Source organism: Tachyglossus aculeatus, chromosome 10 (assembly GCF_015852505.1).
Source record: "Tachyglossus aculeatus isolate mTacAcu1 chromosome 10, mTacAcu1.pri, whole genome shotgun sequence".
Lineage (NCBI taxonomy): Eukaryota > Metazoa > Chordata > Mammalia > Monotremata > Tachyglossidae > Tachyglossus > Tachyglossus aculeatus.
In genome coordinates, this window is record NC_052075.1 from 39,776,825 (window position 1) to 39,801,817 (window position 24,993).

The 24,993-nt window shown below is 41.1% G+C and overlaps 1 protein-coding gene across 3 annotated transcripts in view; it reads right to left on the bottom strand.

Annotated features, from left to right (window-relative positions):
• SLC13A1 (solute carrier family 13 member 1) overlaps positions 1–24,993 on the bottom strand; it is an 89,773-nt gene that overhangs the window by 27,728 nt on the left and 37,052 nt on the right. For all 3 annotated transcript variants that reach the window (XM_038752622.1, XM_038752621.1, XM_038752620.1), the window contains exons 2-7: positions 17,156–17,284; positions 13,965–14,101; positions 13,074–13,261; positions 11,374–11,431; positions 11,241–11,283; positions 6,782–6,933 (exon numbers count right to left, since the gene is read on the bottom strand). In XM_038752622.1, coding sequence (XP_038608550.1) covers positions 6,782–6,933; positions 11,241–11,283; positions 11,374–11,431; positions 13,074–13,261; positions 13,965–14,101; positions 17,156–17,254 — 677 coding nt within the window. In that variant the 5' untranslated portion in view covers positions 17,255–17,284. The remainder of the gene's footprint in view (positions 1–6,781; positions 6,934–11,240; positions 11,284–11,373; positions 11,432–13,073; positions 13,262–13,964; positions 14,102–17,155; positions 17,285–24,993) is intronic.

Sequence of the window (24,993 nt, forward strand, 5' to 3'; positions counted from 1 at the left end):
TGTACTTCCCAAGCGCTTAGTACAGTGCTCTGCACACAGTAAGTGCTCAATAAATATGATTGAATGAATGAATGAATACACACACACACACACACACACACACACATACACAGAAAGTGTACTATCTATTACCCACAGTGCTCTGTACCTTCACGCTCAGGGTGTTCTTTGGTTCATGCCAAAAATGCAGGGAGATCTAATGGAAAGCCAGGGATTTGGTAAGACTCATATTCACACTTTTCCACTGATCAGGAAGAGGAAAGGTTTTTGAGACTAAATTACCTCATCTTCCAGAGCCCCTGATTTCTCAGTAGCACCTCAAGGTGCTATGTCCAAGGGTTTCCTTCTAAACATGAAAAAGGGCTCGGCCACAATAAATAGGAGATAGTTCCACCAAATTGGGGGCTCAAGGAAAATCTCTTTTTGCTGTCCCACCAGAAGCTCTGCTCAGGTCTGCTTATTTGTAAACGGAACCCTTTTCTTGGTGTTCCGTATGCATGTATCCCCTACCTAAGATAAGGAAAAATAACATCTAAAAAAGCTTAAATGTTTGGTTTGGAGGAGTTCATTAGATGGGGAGCTGATCAAGGTCTCCCCTCTGCCTTTTACCCAACATAACTGGCTTGTAATGACACTCTGGTGTGGTAAAAAATAATAACAACCAATTCAGTTTCACTATGCAGCATTTCACAACAAAGTTCTATAGCCTCTGCCTCCCTGCTAATTAATTAATCAATCAATCCGTGGTATTTATTGAGCATTTATTGTGTGCAGAGCACTGTACACAATTGGGAGAGTTTGGGAGAATACAACAGAGAGTACACATTTGGGAGAGTACAACAGAATTAGCAGATACATTCCCTGTTAACCTGAAAGTAACACTGTGCCATGTTCACCTATAAATTAACTCTGCATGGAGTTTGGAGGACTTGAGGATTGTTTATCAATAAGACAGGCAGGAATTTGCCTGTGGGACAGTTTTATTGGTCATGTTTAAGTTTGGAAGTCCTAAACCTTGTTTAATGTGGTATTTGTTAAGCACTGTGTGTGTCAAGCACTGTTCTAAGCACTGGAGTACTGTTCCAAACTCTGAAGCAGTGTTCGAAGCGTTTGTTTCTTCAGGGGCCAGGTGCAAACTGGAGGCGAATTGATCAATCAGTCAATGGAATCAACTTTGTAATTAATTTGATTCCTGTAAGATCTAGGGATTTTTTTGACAGAAACTCGATTAAGTCTTGAGATTCACAGATTCAAGTAATGCAAAGTTAAATGTCTAAAGTACTCTTGCACATCTGCTGCTCCTGCAGACCCCTGCTTCCAACCCCCCCCCCCAACTTAGGCGACCTTCCTTACAGTGCCCCCCAACCCCCCTTGCCGGTCCGGTCCTGACTGACTCTCCCCCCACCCGCCGCCACCCCGGGAAAAAGGCCCTTGTTATCACCAAGTTACATTAACGACAACCTCATTTGCACCTACTCAGCCTTTCTGTTCCACCATCGACCCCCGGCCCACGTCCTCCCGCTTGGCCTGGAATGCCCTCCCTCTGCCCATCCGACAAGCTAGTTCTCTTCCTCCCTTCAAGGCCCTACTGAGAGCTCATCTCCTCCAGAAGGCCTTCCCAAACTGAGCCCCTTCCTTCCTCTCCCCCTCGTCCCCCCCTCCATCCCCACCATCTTACCACCTTCCCTTCCCCACAGCACCTGTATATATGTATATATGTTTGTACATAGTTGTTACTCTATTTATTTATTTATTTTACTTGTATCTATCTATTCTATTTATTTTATTTTGTTAGTATGTTTGGTTTTGTTCTCTGTCTCCCCCTTCTAGACTGTGAGCCCACTGTTGGGTAGGGACTGTCCCTATATGTTGCCAGTTTGTACTTCCCAAGCGCTTAGTACAGTGCTCTGCACACAGTAAGCGCTCAATAAATACTATTGATTGATTGATTGATTGATTTGGGCACACAAAATGAGTATCTGGGGTAAAGGCAGACCTCATGTCAGCTCAGAGACCCCTGCCTCTGTCAGGGAAAAGTTTGGGATAATAGATTTGGTTCCCAATACTGGAGTTGTATTTTATCCTTGACACTTGAAAAATTATTAAAATGCAGGAAAATCTTATGCTGACAAAAACCTCAGGAAATGGTCTAAAAAATATGGAAGTAATAAGGGCATTTTACAGGGAGAGCACAGAATCTGGCCTTTTGAGTGACTCTAAGCTTAAGTCTAGGCCGATTATTATCTCACTGATTAATGTCCTAGTTGATTGTTTCTGAACTGGGGAGAATTCCTGGCTTCCTATCTCAGTGAGTCTTCAGAGGGTTCATTCCAAAATACAAGCAGAGATCACATGGACCCTTCTTTGGATGAACTGTCTATGAGAGACATGCCTTCTGAGCTGTCATCTCAAAAATGCCAACACCTCTCACTCTTCTATTTGGATCTTTTTTCCTGAATTAATCATATTTACTGAGCACTTACTGCGTGCAGAGCACTGTACTAAATGCTTGGAAGAGTGCAATATAACAGAGTTGGTAGACGTTCTCTAACCACAATGAGCTTACAGTCTAGAGGGGGAAACAGATATTAACATAAATAAATTACAGATATAACAAGTGAATCATGGATACAAATAAGTTATGGATATAAATAAATTATGGGTATAATAAATACATTGTGGCTATTATAAATAAATCTGATATATAAATAAATTAACTATATTAATAAATCATGGGCATATAAATTACTACTATGGATGCATATAAATTATGGATATGAATAAATTATGGGTATACTAAATACATTATGGCTGTAATAAATAAACCAGATATATAAATAAATTATGACTATATCAATAAATCATGGGCCTATAAATTACAGATATAATGAATAAATTACAGATGTATTAATGAATTATGGCTATGAATCTCCAGGATCATGCCAACTTGACAAGCAGGAATTTGGAATGTTCCTGGCTCCAGCAGGGAGAAGATTCCTGGGAGACAGGACTTACATGAAAGCCAGATGATTTGCTCACACTGCCTGTCAAAGCCCAGTATTCTCCACTGGTTTCCAAGTTGTGCATCTACCCAGAAATAATAATGATAATTATGGTATTGGTTAAGCACTTACTTTGTGCCAGGCACTATACTAAGTGCTGGGGTGGTTCAAGCAAGTCAGGTTAGGCAGAGTCCCTGTCCCACATGGGGCTCAATGTCTTAATTCCCATTTTACAAATGAGGTAACTGTGGCAGAGAGAAGTGAAGTGACTTGCCCAAGATCACACAGCAGACAAGTGGTGGAGACAGGATTAGAACCCATGACCTTCTGATTCCCAGGCCCGTGCTTTATCCACTACACCATGCTAATGCCCAGAAACTCAGCCCTTCATACTCCTTGAACACCAACCTACTCACTGTTTCTCACTCTCATCTCTTTCATTGTCAACCCCTTGCTCACATCCTCCCTCCTTTCTGGAACTCCCACTTCACATCCAGCAGACCAATCAATCCATCAGTGGTATTTCATGAATGCTTCCTTTGTGCAGAGCACTGTACTAAGGATTTGGGAGAGTATGACAAAGTTGGCATACATAGGCCCTGCCCTTAAGGAACTCACAGTCTAGTGGGACCTCTACCCTTTCTCTCTAGGTTGTAAGTTCCATGCAGGCAGGGAACATGTTTACCAATTCTGTCATATTGAACTCTCCCTAGTTCTTAGTATGATGCTCTTCACACAGTGTGTTCAATAAATACCACTTACTGATTGTTTCAAAGCCCTAGTAAAATTACATCTCCCCCATAAATCCTTCCCTGATTAATTTCTCTTCTCCCCACTATATTTTCCTTTCTTATTGTGCCGATTATGAAGTTGAATCCACACCCACTAAGCACTTAGGTATTCACTTCACTCCTTCTCCCTACAGTCCTTATGCATATATCCTTATTCTTGGATGCTTACTCCATTTATTAGGGATTTTAATGTCAGTCCCTCCAGCTGGACTCTAAGCTCCTTGAGGTCAGGGATCATTTCTAGTTACTCCACTGTACTCTCCCAAGCAGTTAATATAGTGCTCTGCACATTGTAAGTGTTCAGGAAATACCACTGATTGATTGATTAACTGATTGATAGAAGGAAACAAACATCTTGGATGAATGGTCCTAAATTTCAAAAGAGAAAACCCACAAATTGGCATCTCCTGCTTTAAATCTGAATTTTCAAACTTTTTCATTTTATTTGTTCTTTTCAATTCCCTAATGGTTAAGATTTGGACATGATATGGATTGGGATAGATTTGATATGGATTATACTAAGGAAGAGCAAGTGATTTAATGTCTCACATAGATGTGTGTTTCATCAAATGCTCGTCCACTACTAGATGTAAGTGGCAGCCAGACTTTGACTCCAATAGAGCTGCTGGGCCCTTCTGAGATGGGAGAGGCACAAAATGATCATCATCAATATTACTCCAAAAGGTGCCAGGAGAATTAGATTGCAATGTTTCAGCAAGGACAATCTGAGTCTAGTTCCAATCTTTATCCAGGAGAACAAGCCCTTTTCTTATGTTGGAACCAAATACCGTTAACATCTGTCCCCAGTGAAGCTAATGTTCTCTGCTTATAGGTATTTCAGGAGTGCACTCCATTTTGTGGGCAGACTGCTTTGACACTTTGAATATCGAATACATAGTCCAGCAAGACTTCCAAGACATCCATCTCCCGACTGGCCTTGCTTGGACCCTCAAAGCCAGGACCCTTGGCCCCTCCCTCTCTTTTAAATATCGAATGCATAGTCCAGCAAGACTTCCAAGACATCCATCTCCTCACTGGCCTTGCTTGGACCCTCAAAGCCAGGACGTTTGACCCCTCCCTCTCTTTTGAGTGTGCTTACATTCCCAGATGACAGTGTTTACATGGTGCTTTTAGGGAAGGGTGCTGGAGGGGTTTGGTGGCTGACATTGTTGCCATAGCATCAACCTGCCTCAGTTGCAGGTCCCTAGTGGCCTGAAAGCCACTAACCAAAGCCTCTAACCTAAAACCCTGAGAGAATTGACTTCAGTATTTCAAAGGACCACCCCCAGCCCCAAACCCCCTTGCATACTTCCTACATTTTTTTCATTCCTCCATTTTTGGCTGGGACATGCTACCTTTGACGTATGCAACAAAATAATACTAATTATAATAGTAATAATAATAATAATGGTACTTGTTAAGCACTTACTATATGCCAAATACTCTTCTAATTGCTGGGGGAGATTCAAGGTAATCAGGTTGGATACAGACCCTGTCCCACATGGGGCTCACAGACTCAATTCTCATATTACAGATGAGGTGACTGAGTCCCAGAGAAGTTAAGTCATTTGCCCAAGGTCACACAGCAGACATGTGAATAGGGAACATCATTTTTCTTCATAGACATAAGAACTGTGTGTGTCTAGGGTGGTATACAGGACAATCTTATCATTACAACTACAATAGAAGGTGTAACATAGTTTAACAGTTGTAACTCATAACTGAAGAAATAGTTCCATTTATGCTGAGCAGAATAATAATTATTAATAAAAATGATAACAACAACAATAATAGTAACAATACCTGTTGAGTACTTTCTGTATGTTAAGAACTGTCCTTAGCACAGAGGTAGGGGCTCACAGAGTAAATAGGTGGGAGAACAGGTATTGAATCCCCATTTTGCATATGAGGGCACTGAGGCACAGGGAAGTTTAAGTGATTTGCCCAAAGTCACACAGCAGGTAAGTGGTGGAGCCAGAATTCCTCTACTCCAGTTCTTTCCTTGACTGCTGCCAAACACCCTGCCCTTAGCCCCATAGCACTTGTATGCATATTGATTATTTATTTATATTACTGTCTGTCTCCCCCTCTAGACCTCAAGCTCCTTGTGTTCAGGAAACTTGTCTACCAACTCTGTTATATTGTACTTTCTTAAGCATTTGGTACAGTGCTCTGCACACAGTAAGTGCTCAATAAATATCGTTCATTGATTAGAATCCAGGTCCTATGACCCCAGGCCCAGGCTCTTACCACTAGGCCAGAGTATGACATAACCATTAGACCTCAAGAAGGATTTTCCTCCTGGCAGATTAAGGCCTGGAATCATCTATTTCTGAGTTTTAGTCAGCAATGCAACCAAAAGTAGAGTAAGAGGCCTCAGTAATGTTGGTTCTGTAGAAAGGAGCTTTGAACACTTGAATAGACTTTTGGTGGAACCAGAATTGCTTGTATTTTCGAAGATGCTCTTTGTACATTTATCTTAGACAATCTGTACATATGACATTTGCTGGGTCCTACTGGGTACATTTCAGTATTTCTCACTGGCATTATCAGTGGTATCTAAAATTCTTAACTAGCTTTCCTACAGAGAATAAGTGTTAAATCTATAAAGAATTCTGATGCAGAGATTCAGGACTGACTGACTTCAACTAAGAATATGAGCATGATCCTCAAGCTTTGAGGGTCAGGATTTTGGGAGACACCAGCATATATTACCAGGTGTAGCCTCTGGAAATGATTAAGAATGAGATAGACAACTACCTTTCTGGGATGTTTTAATGTAGACCACTTGGAGGGAGAGGATTGGATTAGTTGACCTACTGTAGCCCTCTAGACTGTAAGCATTTTGTGGAAGGAGAAAATATCTACCAACTCTGTTGTAGTGTACTCTCCCAAGTGTGTAGTCCAGTGCTCTGCACATAGTAAGTGTTCAAAAAATACCACTGATTGATAGATTGCAGCCCTGAATCAGTCAATGGCTCCACTCACCCGTTGAAATGTTCTGCAAAGATCAGATTGGTGGATGTGCCGGTGATGGTGGTCAGCCCGCCAATGGTCGAAGAGTAAGCAATGCATAAGCACATCAGCTTGCACATCTGGTGGTCCCGCTGGGTTCGATATTTCCTTCCTGGCTCTGGATCCTGTTCAAACAAGAGAAAGGGCTAACGTCAAGCTGGTTATATTTGCATTCCTCCCCAACTTTCCATTCCCTTCTAACATCTGCAGGAGTGCAATCCAAGCTCTGTTCATGAAATTGGAAATAATGTGGCATACATGACAGCAGGGGTGACGGCTTATCCTTTTTTGAGTCTGCGGCATGGGCCTGTCCTCCAAGACTCCCCTTCCCTCTAACCCATCACTTTCTTTTGAACCATCTCCTCTAACAATGATGGCAGAGGCTGGATCGGCTATTCACACTTCCAGGACACTGCTGTGTGGCTCAGGGCAAGCAATGATGGACACCAGTGAGGCTGCTGGGGTGGCAGACTTTTGTCATCCGAGCAGATCTGGATCCCTTCAGTAGTTGGTGAAGGCTCTGTAACTCCATCTTCAAGACATAGAGTGCAGGACATGGTCACACAGCCAGATTCTGCACTGGATTGTGGATCTCATAGTCTCCTGGAAGGTGGTGATTTTGTATCTTGCTTCTGTTGTATTCTCTCAGCCCAGGGCTTCACACTCAGTAGGCATTTAATAAGTACCATCAGTGATGCCAATCTTGCCCCTTGGTTGTGTCCACATGGTTGCATTTTTGCCCCACATTTGCCATAAGTCAGGTAGCCTTCCTTATACCTCAGATGTTAGAGTCAGCTCAGTCATTTCCTTTCAAAAGTGGGGTGGGTAATCTAAATCTCAAATGTTCAGTAATCAGCCAGGGTGTGGTAGGGGGATGATGATAAAGAGCACCTGAAGGCCCCCTTCACCCTGGAATCAGCTCTGAAAAATACATCACCTTTCCACTCGAGAGGAGAGACTTTTTTTTAAAGTGGTATTAAGTGCTATGTTCCAGGCACTGTACTAAGCACTGGAATAGATACAAGTTTGTCATGTTGGACATGGTCCCTGTCCCACATAGGACTCACATTCATTATCTCCATTTTACAGATGAGGGAATGAGGCACAGAGAAGTTAAGTGATTTGCCCCAGATCACACAGCAGAGTCAGAATTAGAACCCAGGTCCCTCTGACTCCTAGGCCCATGTTCTATGCACTAGGCCAAGCTGCTCCTTCCATAGGTTGTTGTTGATTCCCTTCTTTGGATGTCAGCAGTCCCTTCTCTCTAGACTACCTCCATTCCTGTTCAAGTCTCAGAGGTCTTTCCTAGATCTGGTCCTTTGATAAGGCCTAAAATGACTGTAGACTTCTTGTCAGTCAAGGTCTAGAGTTCCCAATACCTTAAAACATTTACTCTCTGCTTGTGGTTGATGTGCACCCCTTCAAATTCTTAGGGGATTTATAAACCCTCATCTGTTAGGAAAATACTCAGTTCCCATCGCAACCCCATACCCTTCCTACTAAATTAACAATGCTTGCCTTTACCAATAAGAATCCATTTAACTAGGGGATCATTACCTCTTTCAGTGATTTGAGTTTCTTGAACTACACAAGCGTCTGTCAAACTTTAGGAGTTAACGCTACCTCAAATTTCTGTTAGTACTTTTACAGGTAAACAATCTGAAAACCTGAGTAAAATATGCTTAAATTCATAATACCGAATAAAAACGATTATAATGTTTTTTTATTAAGAGCTTAGTCTGTGCCAAGTGCTAGGACAGATAAAAGATAAGGGCTCAGTTACTGTACCTCATGGGGCACACTTTCAAAGAGAAAGGGAGAGCAACTATTTTATTCCAATTTTAAAGATAAGGAAACAGTCATGAAAAGGTTAAGTGACTTGCCTAAAATAACATGGTAGACAAGCGATGGAGCCAGGACTAGAACCCAGGTCTCCTGGTTTTTCCAATAGGCCATGCTGCTGATTTTATGAATTGATTCTAGCATCTTTCATGGGAAGATGCCAGGAAAGTTTACCCTCTAAAGAGCTATCAGCTTCATCTTCAACTTCACTGACCCTTATCTTCTTTCCTAATTACCCCTTTTAATCTCCCATCTTTAATCACTTTGGTAACTTTCCCAGGGAATTCAACCAAGCATAGGTCTCCCAACCTCTTGAAGCAAAGAAAAGTCTCCTTTGCTCTGCGCCATCTGAGCTGTCAACATCCTCTCAATCAATCGTATTTTTTGAGCACTCATTGTGCATAGAGCACTGTACTAAGCACTTGGGAGAGTACAATGTAACATAGTTGGTACATATGTTTCCTCACCACAAGGAGTTCTCTGTCTACCTGAACTTTGAGGTACAAAAACAGTGTTACTCAAATTGAAAATGATGAAGAATCGTCATTTCAGTTTAGAATATTTTTAACTGCACTACTTGTCAAGCACCTTCAGAATGGAAGGCTTTAAGTCCACCGGGAGTCTCCTGGTTACACTGCAAATGCTTTAATTAGCCATTTTACCTTCTTTAAAGACTCAGTCTATGTAACTGAAATGTAACACATTTTTCTCAAATCAATCTGCAAATTCCCCTTTTCTTAAAGATTTTTGTGAACACCAAAGGATACTATTTCTTCCTAAGAAACTGTGCATTATTAGGCTACAGACAAAGTTATAACCCACACATCTTCCTCCAGTCACTATGGCTACCTGTGGTCTATTTTGAGACCAAATTACTGTTTCTGTTGACTCAAAGCATGCCACTTCCAAAGAAAGATGGTATATAATTTTTTATATGAAAGAGCAGATTGATTAGTTGTTTACAGAAACTGCATTTTCTGGGTTATGTTACTTGATCTTCCTCTTCTATTTAATGCCTGGAGGGAGATAGCAGAAAACTTCTTCCACTTCATCTTTGTTTGGAAAACAGTGGTTAATTCTTTAAACCAAGATGCCCACCATGATATAGTACACATGATGCATATATTAAGTGTGTAACAGTGACAACATATGACATAACTGAGTGACAAAATTCAAGAATGTTTTATAACCAGCCATGCAAATTAATGGCCTGAGGTAAGTCAGGAAGCATCTGATAAAAATTAGACTGTTGGTAAGCAGAATTAAAAAAATTAAAACATGAAAATATCAGCCACAGAAAATTTACAAGTATTGGAGCTGCCCTTGGAAACAAAGAGGATGCTGCTGACAGAGATTCTTTCTGAGTGAGAATGTTGAGGAGAGAGAATGAATACCTGCTTACTGTGGCCTTGAAAATGTAGCAGTGGACATTTTCTGATCTATTGCCATTTGGGGTGAATACTGACAAGGCATCAAACTACAGAATACAGATAACTAATTTAATAACAATGATAATAATAATATGCTTATAATAATTGTAGCATTTGTTTAGCGCATATTGTGTCCCAAGCACTGTACTATGCACTGTGGTAGATATAGGCTAATCAGGTCCCACAAGGGTCTCCCAGTCTGTAGGAGGGAGAACATGTATTGAATTTCCATTTTGCAGGTGCAGAAACTGAAGCACAAAGAAGTTACGTGAGTTATCCAAGATCACCCACAGGCTCATGGCAGAGTGGGGATTAGAACCCAGGTCCTCTGACTCCCAGGCCTGAGCTCTTTCCACTAGGCCACACATTTCTTCACTGAAATGCACTGTCATCATTACTGAACTAACTTAATGAGACAATGTTGGATGGAAATTTGGGAGTGAACTAAAACTCCTTGCAGGCCCGAAGATGTCTCTGAATTTAATAATTGTGTTATTTGTTAAGTGCTTACTATGCATCAAGCACTGTAATAATAATAATAATGATGGTATTTGTTAAGCACTTACTATGTGCCAAGCACTGTTCTAAACCCTGCGGGGGGTGGGGGAATAAAAGGTAATCAGGTTGTCCCACGTGGGGCTCACAATCTTAATTACATTTTACAGATAAGGTAACTGAGGCACAGAGAAATTAAGTGACTTGCACACAGCTGACAAGTAGCAGAGCCAGGATTAGAACCCATGACCTCTGACTCCCAAGCCTGTGCTCTTTCCATTGAGCCAAGCTGCTTCTCAAGCACACTGTACTAAGCACTGGGGGTAGATACAAGATCCCCATTTTACAGATGAGGGAACTGAGGCACAGAGAAGTTAAGTGACTTGCCCCAGGTCAAATAGCCAACAAGTGGTGGAGTGGGATTAGAACTCAGGACCTTTGACTTTCAGGCCCGAGTGCCTTCCATTAAGTCCATGCTACTTCCCAATTTACTTGAGAGATTGCATTCAACTATAAAATCACCTTCTGGAAACAATTGAAGCAAAACAATTCTCAATTCATAGCCAGAGAAAGGGTGCCTTGAGGAAAATTAAACACATGTGATGATTTGTCCACCTAGTATATACCATAGAGAATTATTTAGAAACAAATTCAGTACAAAATACCTTTTCCTGCTCGATCTTGCTTGCAGTTTGACCTGCATCGTTGCTGTATATAAAAACATATTTTCTCAGTTCATATTGTGGTTACAGTATTTTTAAGAAAAACATGATATAAAATCAAGTCTGTGCTCTTTACCATGTAACTTGTATGCTTTTCTCTTTACAGTCATTAGTTCCACTCTCGTTAGCACTTTCTGAAATATATTAATGAAAACATAGGCATGGTCAACAAGGAGATCTTTTGCGGGTGGGAGCCAGAATTCAATAATAGTTGCAAAGAGAGGTCACAAGCTCTGTTCTCTCTCTTGCTTAGATTGTGAGCACCACATGGGACAGAGTCTGTGACTGGTCTAATTTATTGCATCTATTCCAGCACTTAGCACAGTGCTTGACACAGAGCATCAAGCAGAAACTCCTTACCATCAGCTTTAAAACACAAAATCAGTTCGCCCCCTTACCATGCCTTGCTGATTTCCTACTACAACCCATTTTCTCCTTCAATACCAACAATTTTCTCCTCTAATGCCAACCTAATCACTGTACCTAGATCTCATTTATCTCACTGCCAACTTCTTGCCTATGTCCACCACTCTCCCCACCTTCAAAGTTTTACTAAAATCACATCTCTTCCAAGAGTCCTTTTCTGACTAAAATCCTCAACTCCCTTCTGCTTCTCTTATGCACTTAGATCTGTACCCATAGAGATTGATATTCACCCCACCCTCAGCCATGGCATTTATGTACATATCTATAATTTAGCATCTATCTCTCCCTCCACATTGTAAGCTCTTTGTGGGCAAGGAATGTGCCTCCCAACTCTGCTGCACTATACTCTCCTGAGTTCTTAGTACAGTGTTCTGCACATTTAGGAGGAAGGTAAGCAGTAGCAAAACGAAGTATGAGTGAGAACCCACTTGTTAAATCAAATTCAATTTTAGACGTAGGTCGCTGGGTGAATGATAAAGTACACTGTAATGGGATTTACTCTTAAAAAAGGTGCACAAAATGCATGACCTTAATCAAATGCCTTTCCATTCAGCTTTATTAACTTGCCCCTAAGAGAGCTGAGAATGAACTCCCCTTTCCCACATTTGAAAATGAGGCCTCCCAGATTCTGTTAAGTAGCACTTTTATTTTTCCAAAGCACTTTCACATCAAATATCTCATTTGGCTCTTAAAATGTCCCTTTCATTCATTTATTCAATTCATTCAATTGTATTTATTGAGTGCTTACTGTGAGCAAAGCACTATTCTAAGCATCTGGGAGAGTACACTATAACAATAAACAGACAAATTCCCTGCCTACAATGAATTTAGAGTCTAGAGATTATGTGCAGTAGGAATGGGCAGGTATTATTAACCCCGTTTTTTAGATGAGGAACTGAGGCCCAGTTCAAATCAAATGACTTACCCAGCAGGTTAATGGCAGAGCTAGGACTAGAATAATAATAATAATGAATAATTATGATCTTTGTTAAATGCACACTCTGTGTCAAGCACTGTACTACGTGCTGGGGCAGTTACAAGATATGAGGGTTTTACACAGTTCTTGTCCTACATGGGGCTCACAGTTTAAGTAGCCTAGGTCTCCTGATTCCAAGCCTTGGGTTCTTTGCACTAGCCCATAAGAACAAATGAATCCTGAAATTTTGGTTTTCCTCTCCAATAGGATGCTTGTTTTGGCCTTGTGCAGATGGGAACCAGAATGGTGCAAGTCACCAGAGCTCTCCAGTGACCTAGCTGGGGAAAAGAATCCCGACTCACCCTCCTCCAATACTCTACCCTAACCACTGCTCCTCCTTCCCACCCCTCCGCCACCCGGAGAAACCTCTTTACCTTCAACTTCCAAGCCGAGGTTGGTGGATCCATTGAAATAAGTCATCTGGGTGGCATCCACCTCTGCTTCCACACGCATTATCTGCTGGAGGACGGCCTCCACGATTGGCATCACCATGGCAGTAGTAGAGGTGTTGCTAAGCCACATGGACAGGAAGGCTGTGCTGACCATGAATCCCATCGTTAGCCTGGAATTAGAAGTCTCTTAGTATGCAGGGAATGTGTCGGTTTATTTTTGTATTTGTTTTCTCCTAAGAGCTTAGTACAGTGCTTTGCACACAGTAAGCACTCAATAAACATGATTGAATGACTGAATAGATGGTGACTGCTTCATCAGGGTGGGTAGCAGCACACAATAAGCCCTCAGCAAATACTATTGATTAAATAAGCAGTTATTGAATCCACATTTTATGTGAGGAAACTGAGGCACAGAAATCTCAAGTGACTTGCCCGAGGTCACACAGCAAGCAAGTGGAATTGAAGGCAATAAGCAACTCATACCTGAAATCTATTTAGATATCGACCCAGGGCATCTGTGGTGATTGCACATTCTTTTCAGCTTTTCCACCTGTGGTGCAGTTTAGGGGGAGTTAATACAGGTTTATTGGGATTGCAAGAAGGGAGAAGCCTCTCTAATTCAAACCTGACCTCCAGTTGCATTTTAACAAGAAAGAATCCTTATCACCATCATCATCAATAGTATTTACTGAGTGCTTACCATGTGAAGTTGGGAGATTATAATATGACAGAGTTGGTAGACACATTCCCTGCCCACAACCAGCTTACAGCCTAGAAGATCAAATACTAGACTAAGAAACTAGCAACATGTGATTTCCATGGCTCGGTGTTTTCAGTCAGCAATGAGGGTCAAGAAGTCATTTTCAGACTCACCGGGCTGGATTCACACCAACCATCATGACCATTCTCAGTGCAATCCTCTTGTGCAAGTTCCATTTTTCTATTGATGTTGCCAGGCAGATGACTCCAGTGAGCAGTATATGGAAATCTTTGAAATAAGACGATGCCACCTAAAATGATAATTAAACCCATCATCACTGCTGTCATTTGACAGAGAATTGAATTTATTCAATCCTTTATTCCCCCCTTCCTCTGCTGCACACCACTTAAGTACATATCTGTCATTTATTTATATCAATGTCTGTCTCTCCCTGTAGACTGCAAGCTCTTTGTGGTCAGGGAACACATCCTCCAACTCTGTTATAGCGTACTCTCCCAAGTGCTTAGTACAGTGTTGTGCACACAGTAAGTGCTCAATAAATCTGGTTTATTGATTGATTGATTAAATTTTACCTTGGTCCAACTAAACCCTGTTTTGAAACTGGGTTTGGAGGCGTTTTAAAAAGGAAAGAAAAACTTCATTCTTACAGACTTCTTTTAAGTCAACCAGTCAATCAATGATATTTATTGAGTGCTTACAGTGTCCAGAGCACTGTAATATGCAATTGGGAAAGTATGTTAACATAGGGTAGATGCAATCCCGGCCCACAAGGAGCTTAGTCTATAGGAGTTGTGTAAAATGTGTTTGATTTGTTTATTGGGACCATACAAAGTGTGACATGATCTTGAGAACAGGGGCTTTAGGCTCTTCTCTTTGCTAGTGGAGCTCCTTCAGAACCCTTAGGTTTGAGATGATGGGAGCGGGTGCACGTGACCTGAAAGGGAAGAGGAACTGGGGAGGGTGCAGCAATCTTTATGTGGGATTTATAAGGCTGTGTTATAATCCTTGTGTTTCTGTGGCTCCCATCCCATTGTTAATAGTCACTGAATGCCGGGGCAGCCTGACATTTTCTATACGGAACATAAAACTGAGAGCAATCCCTTGGACCCCAGTCCAAAAAGCGAGAGCAGCATTGCCTGCTGGAAAGAGCATGGGCCTGGGAATCAGAAAATCTGAACTTTAATCCTGGTTTTGCCAGCTGTGTGACCTTGGACAAGTCACTTAATTTATCTGTGCCTCGGTTTCGTCACCTGTGAAATGGGAATTCAATTTCCTGTTCTCTCTCCTACTTAGACTGTGAGCTAGTATGTGTGACTGGGATTGTGTCCAACCTGATTATCATCATTACTCAAACATTGGTATTTGTTCACGGAAGTGGTATGTGCTGAGGTGGGTAGTGCATGGGAGCTAAAACCAATTTCTCAGTGAAAAACGAAACTTTTTTTATGATATTTGTTCTGAACTTGCTTGCATGGGAGCTAAAACCAACTCCTCAATGAAAAACGAAACTTTTTTTATGATGTTTGTTCTGAGCTTGCTATGTGTCAAGTACTGTTCTAAGTGTTGGGCTTAGACACAAGATAATCAGGTTGGACAAAGTTCATGCCCCACCTGGGGCTCACAGTTTAATTCCCATTTGACAGATGAGGTAACTGAGGCTCAGAGAAGTTAAGTGACTTGCTTAAGGTTGCACAGCAGACGAGTGGCAGACCAGGAATTAGAATACAGGTTCTCTGACTCCCAGGCCCCTGCTCTTTCCAATGGGCCATGCTGCTTCTCAAACCTCTTCCTAGTGTCAGTTTGAGGAAGTGGAGAGATTTTTTCAGTGACAGATCGTCCAGATTCTTGAAGGAATGATACAAAGAAATCCTTCAAACACATGGGCAAGGGAGAAGATGAGAATAAAGATTGCAACTTTGGCTTTGTGCCCATTTGCTGAGATGATGAATTCCACTGACAAGGATCTTGAATAGACAACTTTCTCTCCTTAGCTTGCTTCATTGCTAGGGAACTTCTGGGTCTTGGCTAGCTAATGTCTGCATAGATACAGAGATTCTGGTTCTAATGGGTTTCAGATTATTAATGGGAAACCAAATGTATTTTCTTCAGAGCAGTACTCTTAAATTATGTCAAGGTAAGAAAAACCTCTCAACATGAATAAACTCCTCTCAGCATGAGCAAAGTAGAAATACATGAGAAACTTAATTTGGATTTCTCTTTTGAAATGTCAGGTTCTTGCAAAGGAAAATGGGTATGGTCCTTCCTTTTTTAAAAAAATTATTTTTTCAAACCTCTGGGGAAGATTGAATTCTGCTGAGTGGAAATGGTCTATTCAGTGTGAGGAGATCTTGTACTAGACACTTAGGCAATCACAGGTGTGTTGATGCCAGCACAAACAAATGGGTAGCTAGCATTTTCCCTGGCTAAAATGCAACTACCTTCATCAGTATCCTCAATATTTCCTGAGTTTCTACTGTGGGCAAAGCACTGTTCTGCTCCTTGTGGGCAGGGATAGTGTCTACTAATCATATTGTTCTCTCCCAAATGCTTAATATAGTCCTTTGCACATAGAAAGCGCTCAATAAATACTACTGATGGATTGATTTTACTAGACCGCAATGTAATTAGAGGACACAGTCCCAATAATAATAACTGTGGTATGTCTTAATTTCTTTCTGTCAATTAGTGGTATCTACTGAGTGCTTATGGTGTGCTGAGAACTGTACTAAGAACTTGGGAGAGTACAGTAATAATAGGGTTGGTAAACACATTCCCTGTTTATGAAGAGCTAACAGTCTAGAGTAAATAGTATATATGTATTTTACCTCTTTTTTACAGAAAAGGGAACTGAGGCCCAGAGAAATTAAGTGATTTGCCCAAGGTCTCACAGCAGGCAAGTGACAGAGACAGGATTAGAACCCAGGTCCTTCTGACTCTCAGGCCCATACTCTTGTCCCTAGGCCATGCTGTTGTTTCTGTAACATTAGAGTTTGTATACAGTTTGGGTCTGCCTTTCTCCCCCATTAGATTGTAAGCCTCTTCAGGGAAGAGACTTGCCTTCTACTTGTTCACTCTCACAAAGCATAGAAAAGTGGGTATTGGTTGGAAATGCCACTTGGAGGAGGTGGCTTTTCAGGAAGGTTTTGAATGTGGGGAAACCCGTGGTTTGGAAGATTTGAAGAGTAAATACATCAGATCCTCTTTCTCCTTGTTTTGGAAGAGCAGGTCAAAGAGCAGAGATCACTGGGAAAGATATAATATGATCTTAGGTGGCATGGGGAGAACAGTGTAGAATGTTCAGAATAATTCTGGGAAGTTATTAATTGAATGGCAGGGAACATACCTTCTTAGAAGACATGATTCCAAACAAAGGAAACATCAGAGCAGGGAGGAGGGCCGCCACAGACAGAGGAACAGCTTCCGTGAGCCAAAAGATGGCCATGACAAAGAGGGTGTAAGCACATTCTGCTTCCTGGAACAAAGGAAAAAAAAACAAGGTAAAATAGTAGAATTGTCTTTGCATACTACAAACCCCTCTCTTTGTTTATAGGACCTTGGTCAGAAATGAAAAGAGGCTTAGTAAGAGGCTAGAGAGTAGGGTTCCTTATGAGCTGGAGGGAAGCAGCAAAGAGGTGTTGAGATGAGTCATGGGCTCTGAATACTTCATGTGCATAAAAACATCAAGGAGAAGACACTGATGTTTTCCTGTAGAAGAAGGAAGTTAGCATGGGGCAAATGTCCCATGTTTACCTGTGTGTGTGTGTGTGTGTGTGTGTGTGTGTGTGTGTGTGCGTGTGTGTGTGTGTGAGAGAGAGAGAGAGACTGAGATAAAGAGAGAGAGAGAAATGGAGAGAGAGGGAGACAGAGAGAAGAGAGAGAGAAATGGAGAGAGGGAGAGAGAGAGAGAGAGAGAGAGAGAGAGAGAGAGAGAGAGAGAGAGAGAGAGAGAGAGAGAGAGAGAGAGAAAACCATTATTCCATTCTCATTGCACTTTAGGAGGGATTCCCAGATGCACTCATCCTTGGCCTTCAACAATACCAGAAAGCTTCTGAACAGGGATGACTATTACTCTGTGTTCCCGAGAGAGACCGACAAGATGGTAATCAGACTTTTAGGTTTGGGACTTTCAGCATATGCACAGGAAACCTAGGGGCCTCCCCTTGCACATTCTCTCTGCCAGCACTCTGACATATTTTTTTATGGTATTTGTTAAGCTCTTACTATGAGCCAGGTACAGTTAAGCTCTTACTATGAGCCAGGTACAGTTCTAAGCACTGGGGTAGATACAAAGTAATCAGGTTGGACACAGGCCATGTCCCACATGGGGTTCACATACTTACTCCCCATTTTACAGATGAAGTAACTGAGGCTCAGAGAAATGAAGTGACTTGCCCAAGATCACACGGCAGGATAGTGATGGATCTGGGGTTAGAACCAAGGTCCTTCTGACTCCCAGGCCTGTGGTCTATCCACCAGACCATGTTGCTTCAGTGATATTGGGGATTTTAAGTCCTTAGCTTCCTCCAATCTCCTCTCTTTCTTCCTGCTTGTCAGTAAAGGGACGGAAATGGAGAACTCAGTACAGAAGCTCCCTCAGAGCCTTCAGGGGTTCCATGATGGATTGACACCTTTTGCACTAAGACATGCTATTCAGGTGAAATCCTTCAAAAAGATATGAATAAACAAGTTGTATATATTGGTTCCTGGTCATCTGTCTTCATCGTTTAAATTATGAAGTTGGTGGCAGCTTTTTTATGGTATTTGTTAAGTGCTTACTATATGCCAGGCACTGTACTAAGTGCTGGAGTAGATACACGCTAATCAGGTTAGACACTGGCAATGTCCTATATGGGGCTCACAGTCTTAATCTCCATTTTACAGCTGAAGTAACTGAGGCCCAGAAAAATGAAGTGGCTTGCCCAAGGTCACACAGCAGACAAGTGGCAAAACTGGGATTAGAACCCAGGCCCTTATGATTTCCTGGCCCCTGCTCTATCCACTGGGCCCACTTGCAACCAGGGGATGGTGCTGGGGAAAAGGGAGGTGGGAATTTGTGTGGCTCCACTCCTCCCCCATTGCTTTCCTTCTTTCAGGGGTGGGTGCCAGACTGGCGTCAGATTGCCAATCATAATGGGACATTGCTCCCTGTCATCTAGACTATAAGCTTCTTGCTTACCAACTCTGTTGTACTGTAGTCTCCCAAGCACTTAGTACAGTGTCTGCAAACAGTAAGCGCTCAATAAATTCTACTAAGTGATTGATTGTCCAGTCATTATTCAACCCCTTCTATTAGGGATTGGGTAGATATGATAGGGTGCCTAGACACAGCATTAATCCAAACAATTGCTTCTTCTGCAAGTCACATTCCTATTGCATATCCCCTTCACACCTTCTAGTTCCAGCTCTGGGCCTTCCAACTTCCTCAAGACACCTCTCTTTGTCTCTCTGTCTCTGTCTTGCCCCCTTTTTTCCAAAACCAGAATAATATTCAATTTTTCTTTGCTACAGTATTTTTCTTTGCAGTTGCATCAATGGGAAGGGACGGCAAAAACCCTGCAGGTTAGTGATTGGGAACATTTCAATAGAATTCTTTCTGGCTAAAATTGCCATGGAAAATGTGCCTGATTTTATATATATATATATATATATATATATATATATAAGAAAATCACTCTATTTCTTTTTAAAATTAGATCTCCAAATGGAGTAGAAAGGTAAATTACTCTAAAAGAAAGTTTTCTTCCTTCTCCACTTTTTTATGACATGCTGACTGGTATTAGAGAGAGTAATTTGTCTGATGAATTAAGACCCATGGAGGCATGATCTCATCCCGGCACAGCTTGAGAAAACTATAGCCAATCAAATTCTGCCCTGACTGCAATTCATTTTCAAAAGATTTTAAAAGCAATTAAGAAAGAAGAGAAATCATGCATTCTGAATCTGTGCACTGAAAGAAAAACACTTATTATTTGACAGAGTCTGGAAAGGACTCTTATGATTCACTAGGCATGTACTTCTCCTGCCGCTTTACTATTAAGGGGCTCAAATTTAAGATTAACCCCAAGATCTTTAAGAATCTAAAATGTTCCCTTTCCTCAAACCTACACAGGAAGCTTAAGGCACAGTATTAGAACGTGAGCACGTAGGACAGGGACTGTGTCTGACCTGGTTATCTTGTACCTGCCTCAATGCTTAGTACAGTGCTTGGCACATATTAAGCACTTAACAAATACCATACTTGTTATCATTATTGTTAGAGTGAGAACTAGACATTTATGTCTTTGGCAAGAGGAAGAGAATAAACCCATGAGATGGTTTGGCCTTTAGCTAAGTGGTATTTTAAATCTTGGCTACATTACACTCTGAAGCATTGTTCATTGTGCTACATAATAATACCATGCTGTCCACTGTACCACAATGGAAAATAATCCCAATAACACCTTGACTTTGTGTGATACTTTTATTTTATCAAAATACTTTCACTTATGAGAAGCAGCGTGACCTAGTAGAAAGGACTCGGGGTCAGAAGACCTGGGGTTTAATTCCAGTTCTACCATTTGCCTGCTTTGTGACCTTGGGCAAGACACTTAAATTCTCTGTGCCTCAGTTTTCTCATCTGTAAACTGAGAATTAAGTACCCCTTTACCTATTCTCTTAGACTGCGAGCCCTGTGTGGGACAGGGACTGTCTGATCTAATTGTTTTATAAGTGCCACGGTGCTTGGCACGTAGTAAGCACTTAACAAATCCTTAGATTGATTAATCTTTCACATCCATTATCTTACTTTATCCTCCAACTATTCCTAAAAGACAGGGCAAGGCAGGTATTATTATCTCTATTTTACAGCTGAGGAAACTGGTCCCCTCAGTGATGAAGATGATGATTATTATTAGCAGCATTCAGTAAATACCAATTCGGTATATAATTACCAAAGTGTTATTAATGGTATTTCTTAAATATTAATAAAATGATACTAATGGTATTTCTTAAGTGTTTAGCATTGTACTAAGTGCTGGGGTAGATACAAGAAAATCAGGTTAGACACAGTCCCTGTCCCACATGCAGATCACAGTCTATGTAGGAGGGAGAACAGGAATTGAATCCCCATTTTATAGATGAGGCAACTGAGGCACAGGGAAGTTCATTGACTTGTCCAAGATCACACAACAGACGAGCAGCAGAGCTGAGATTCAAACCCAGGTCATCCGGTTCCCAGGCCTGGACTCTTTCCACTAGGCCGGACTGCTTCTCTAATTGACTTGCCTAACATCAGGTCCCAGATCAGGATAAGGACTCATTCAGACTTCCAGCCCCTTCTCCTTCTGCTAGACTAGGTAGTCTCTCAGAAGATATTTTCTGAATTAATCCCATAAGGAAGCTGCTTTCTTCAGTTTTCAATTGTTTCCGTCAAATTGCACGCTACAAATCAGTGTACATCGTAGCCTAGTGGAGAGAGCATGGGCCTGGGCGTCTAAAGGATCTGGGTTCTAATCCCAGCTCTACCACTTTCCTGCTGTGTGACCCTGGGCAGGTCACAACTTCTCTGTGCCACAGTTCCATCATCTGTATAATGGAATTAAGACTATGAGAGTCTATAAACCCTATGGGGGACAGGAACTGAGTCCAACCCGATCATCTTGTATCTATCCCAGTGCTCAGAACAATGTCTGGCACATAGCAAGCCCTTAACAAATACCACAATTATTAATATTATTATTTTCAGCCCTCTTACAGTGGCTGTCTGTCAGTCAGTTATATTACCTTTCCTCTTCAGACCCATCTCTTCAAACCCAGTCTCAGCCAGCCAAGTTGATCCTGCATTTTGGTGAAACAGTGCTCTAAAGGAGAAAAGATCTAGCTTTGGGTCTGTTCCTGATTCTTTTTGTGACTTGGGAAAAGTTGCTTGACTTCTCTATACCTCAGTTTCTTTAAATGGCATCAGAAGTATTTCTATACTCACTCCATGAGTGATATCGTAAAGACATTATAAATATCATGTTGCACGCTTATATGCGTCAACATTCTTGGAAGAGAGGACCATGAAACCAAAAGATTTTCTCCTTTCTCACATTTCCTGATCTCTTTTCACTCCTCATACAGCCCAGGCCCTCCTTTTTCTAGTTTCTCTCAAAGTAGAAATAGAAAGACAGAGAAGAAAATAGCCACAGGGAATAAGCAGGGCAGCATAATGGAAAGAGGATGGGACTGAGAGTGAAGAGACCAGATAATCTCAATTCTTTTACTGGTCTGCTGTGTGACCATAGGCCCTTAAGCCTCAATTTCTTCATCTAAAATTTATCATCTGTATATTTTTCCAGTGATTTGCATACTGGAAGATAAATGAATCTCTGCTTAGTAGTGATAAGGGCTTAGTATACTGTGCTGCGTGCAGAACATTTTCAATAAATATCAGTGATTGATTAATGAATGAATACCTGCCTTCCATGCCTCTTAGACTATGAGCCCTGGGTGGAAAAAGGACTTTGTCTGATCTGATTATCATCTGCTACCTACCCCAGTCCTTGGCATATAGCAAATGCCTAATAAATACTGATATTATTTAGAAAGGAAAAAATTAAATAAATGAAAAATTGCTATTTGAAAAAATGAATATAGCATTTAGAGTGCCACTGACACAAGACATAAGTTCTATGCCAATTTTAACTCTTGGATCATATTATGAAGTAATATATCAGGGTAACTTTCAATCTGAGTTATGGTTTTCAAGTTTAATATTTTTTCTTTTGTTTAAAGTGTTAGATTTACCTATGAAGCTAGAATAATATTCAAAATAATAATGAATACAGTAATAACTTGATTGCATCCCAATGATCTACTTTTATTATCAAAATGTCCCTGTGATATGGGGAAGGGTGGATATTTTTTAACCCCATTTTTCACTTCAATAGGACCTCACCAGCTATAGTGTCCTCTTCAAAACTGAAGGAGACCTAAGGGTAGACATAGAAATTGTTACTGTTCAATAAGTGAAATAATAATGGTGATGAAAATAGTCATAAAAACATGGCTGCTAATAGTAATGGAGAGAAACCTTAGAAAAGAGTAAGGAAACTTGGGTTCCAGTTCCAATGAGAACCAGTTCCAATGAGTACCAAGCTGTGCAATCTTGAGCAAGTTGATTAACCTCTCTGAGTCTCAGCTTCTTGAAGTAGGCCACTTGTCTACTGTGTGAACTTGGACAAGTCAATTCATTTCTCTGTGCCTCAGTTACCTCATCTATAAAATGGGGATTGAAACCATGAGCCCCACATGGGACAAGGACTGTGTCCAATTCAATTTGCTTGCATCCACCCCAGCACTTAGTACAGTGCCTCACACATAGTAAGCGCTTAACAAATCCCATCATTACTGTTATTATTATGTCACATTTCCTGGGACTGTGCTTCTTTACTGAATGGGGTGCCCTAATAAAGTTAATTAGAAAACCAACTCGGTAAAACATATAAAGGAAGGCAATTCTTTTCAAGATCGCATGATGTTTGTAGAGGAAAAATGAAGCACCCTTTCAGTGACCCTGATTAGCCTCTATCTACTCGGTACTTAGTAAAGTGATTGGCATAGTAAGAACTTAACAAGTTCCACAAAAAAGACCTCTACTTGCTTGATCAGTACCTGTCAGAACTCTGACATGCATTTTGTACATCTTAGTGACCTTTTACCAGCTGTCAGTATTCACAAATCCCTTTAGCATAATCTGCAACTAGGGAAGAGGGAAAACAAATTGACTGTTGAAGAGAGCACATGTGAATGCTCAAAAATACATCTGTAACATTTCCTCCCTGCCCTGCCCAGTTAGATCATCTATACTGTAAGCCTGTTGGGGCAGGGAACATGTCTACCAAATCTGTTGTAGTGTACTCTACCAAACACTTAGAACAGTGAACTGCTCACAGTAAGGGCTTGATAAATTCAACTGATTAGGATCATTTAAATGGTTGAGGCCAGTTTTTCACTGATTTCTCCACAATGATGTTCTTTTTGGGTTTTGGTTTTGAAAGAGTTTTATTTTATGATGATTTCTTTCTCTAAAATGAATTTCTGAAGGTATTCAAATGGGCAAGGTTTTCCCTGTTAAATGGAAAGATACATATCTGTTGCAACACTACTGATAAAAAAGTATGCCTCATTGAGAAAATATTTGGGTTAACAGAGCTAGACATATTGTAGGAAGTGGGATAACACAAAAAATAGAAGACAAATCAAAGGGCCTCAAAATTTTAACTCAAGCGGAAAACAGAATGACTTCCAATAGAAGGTGTCTCTTTAAATACCCACTGTTTACTCCAATGTCCTTCCTTCTCTAGCAGAAGAAATGATAGAAAAGACTGTTCCTCTCTACTATTCCTACCATTTCTTTTCCAAACCCAGTGGAAGAGAAAGAGTGAGTGAGGCCAGAAGGGGCCACCGGTGGCCATGGGACATTAGAAAAGACAGCTAAGTTTAAGGAGCAGGTCTGAGGTTGCCTGTGATGCTGTGTATGCTGCATCTATTATTTATAGTTGCAAAGATCAGCAATTTTTCCTCTCACTGGGAGAAAGGAAATATCCCTTCTCAAAGGGTATTTGTTAAGCGTTTACTATGTGTCAAGCACTGTTTAAGTGCTGGGTTACATACAACCAGTCAGATTGGACTCAGTCCCTATCCTGCATGGGGTTCACAGTCTAATTTTCAATCAATCAATCAATTAATGATATTTGTTGAGCACTTACTGTGGGCAGAGCACTGTACTAAGCACTTGGGAGAGTACAACAGAACTGATAGACACGGTCCCTGCTCGCAATGAGCTTACAGTCTAGAGGGGAAGACAGACATTAATATAAATAAATAATTTACAGATAAGTATGTAGGTGCTGTGGGGCTGAGGGTGAGGTCAATACCAAATGTCCAGAGGGTTCAGATCTCAGTGCACAGATACACGGAAGGGAGAGGCAGCTGGGGAAAAGAGGGCTTAATCAGGAGGATTAATATGGAGGGGGAGGGAGAAGAAGGAATCCCCATTTTGCAGTTGAGGAAACTGGGGCACAAAAAAGTTAAGTGATTTGCCCAAGATCAAACATCCTGGCACCTACTAAGCACTTAACAAATACTTTTTTTTAAATGTAATCTTCCACTAGTTGATGAGCAAGATGGGCCAAAGGCAAATGCATCATAAAACCCTGT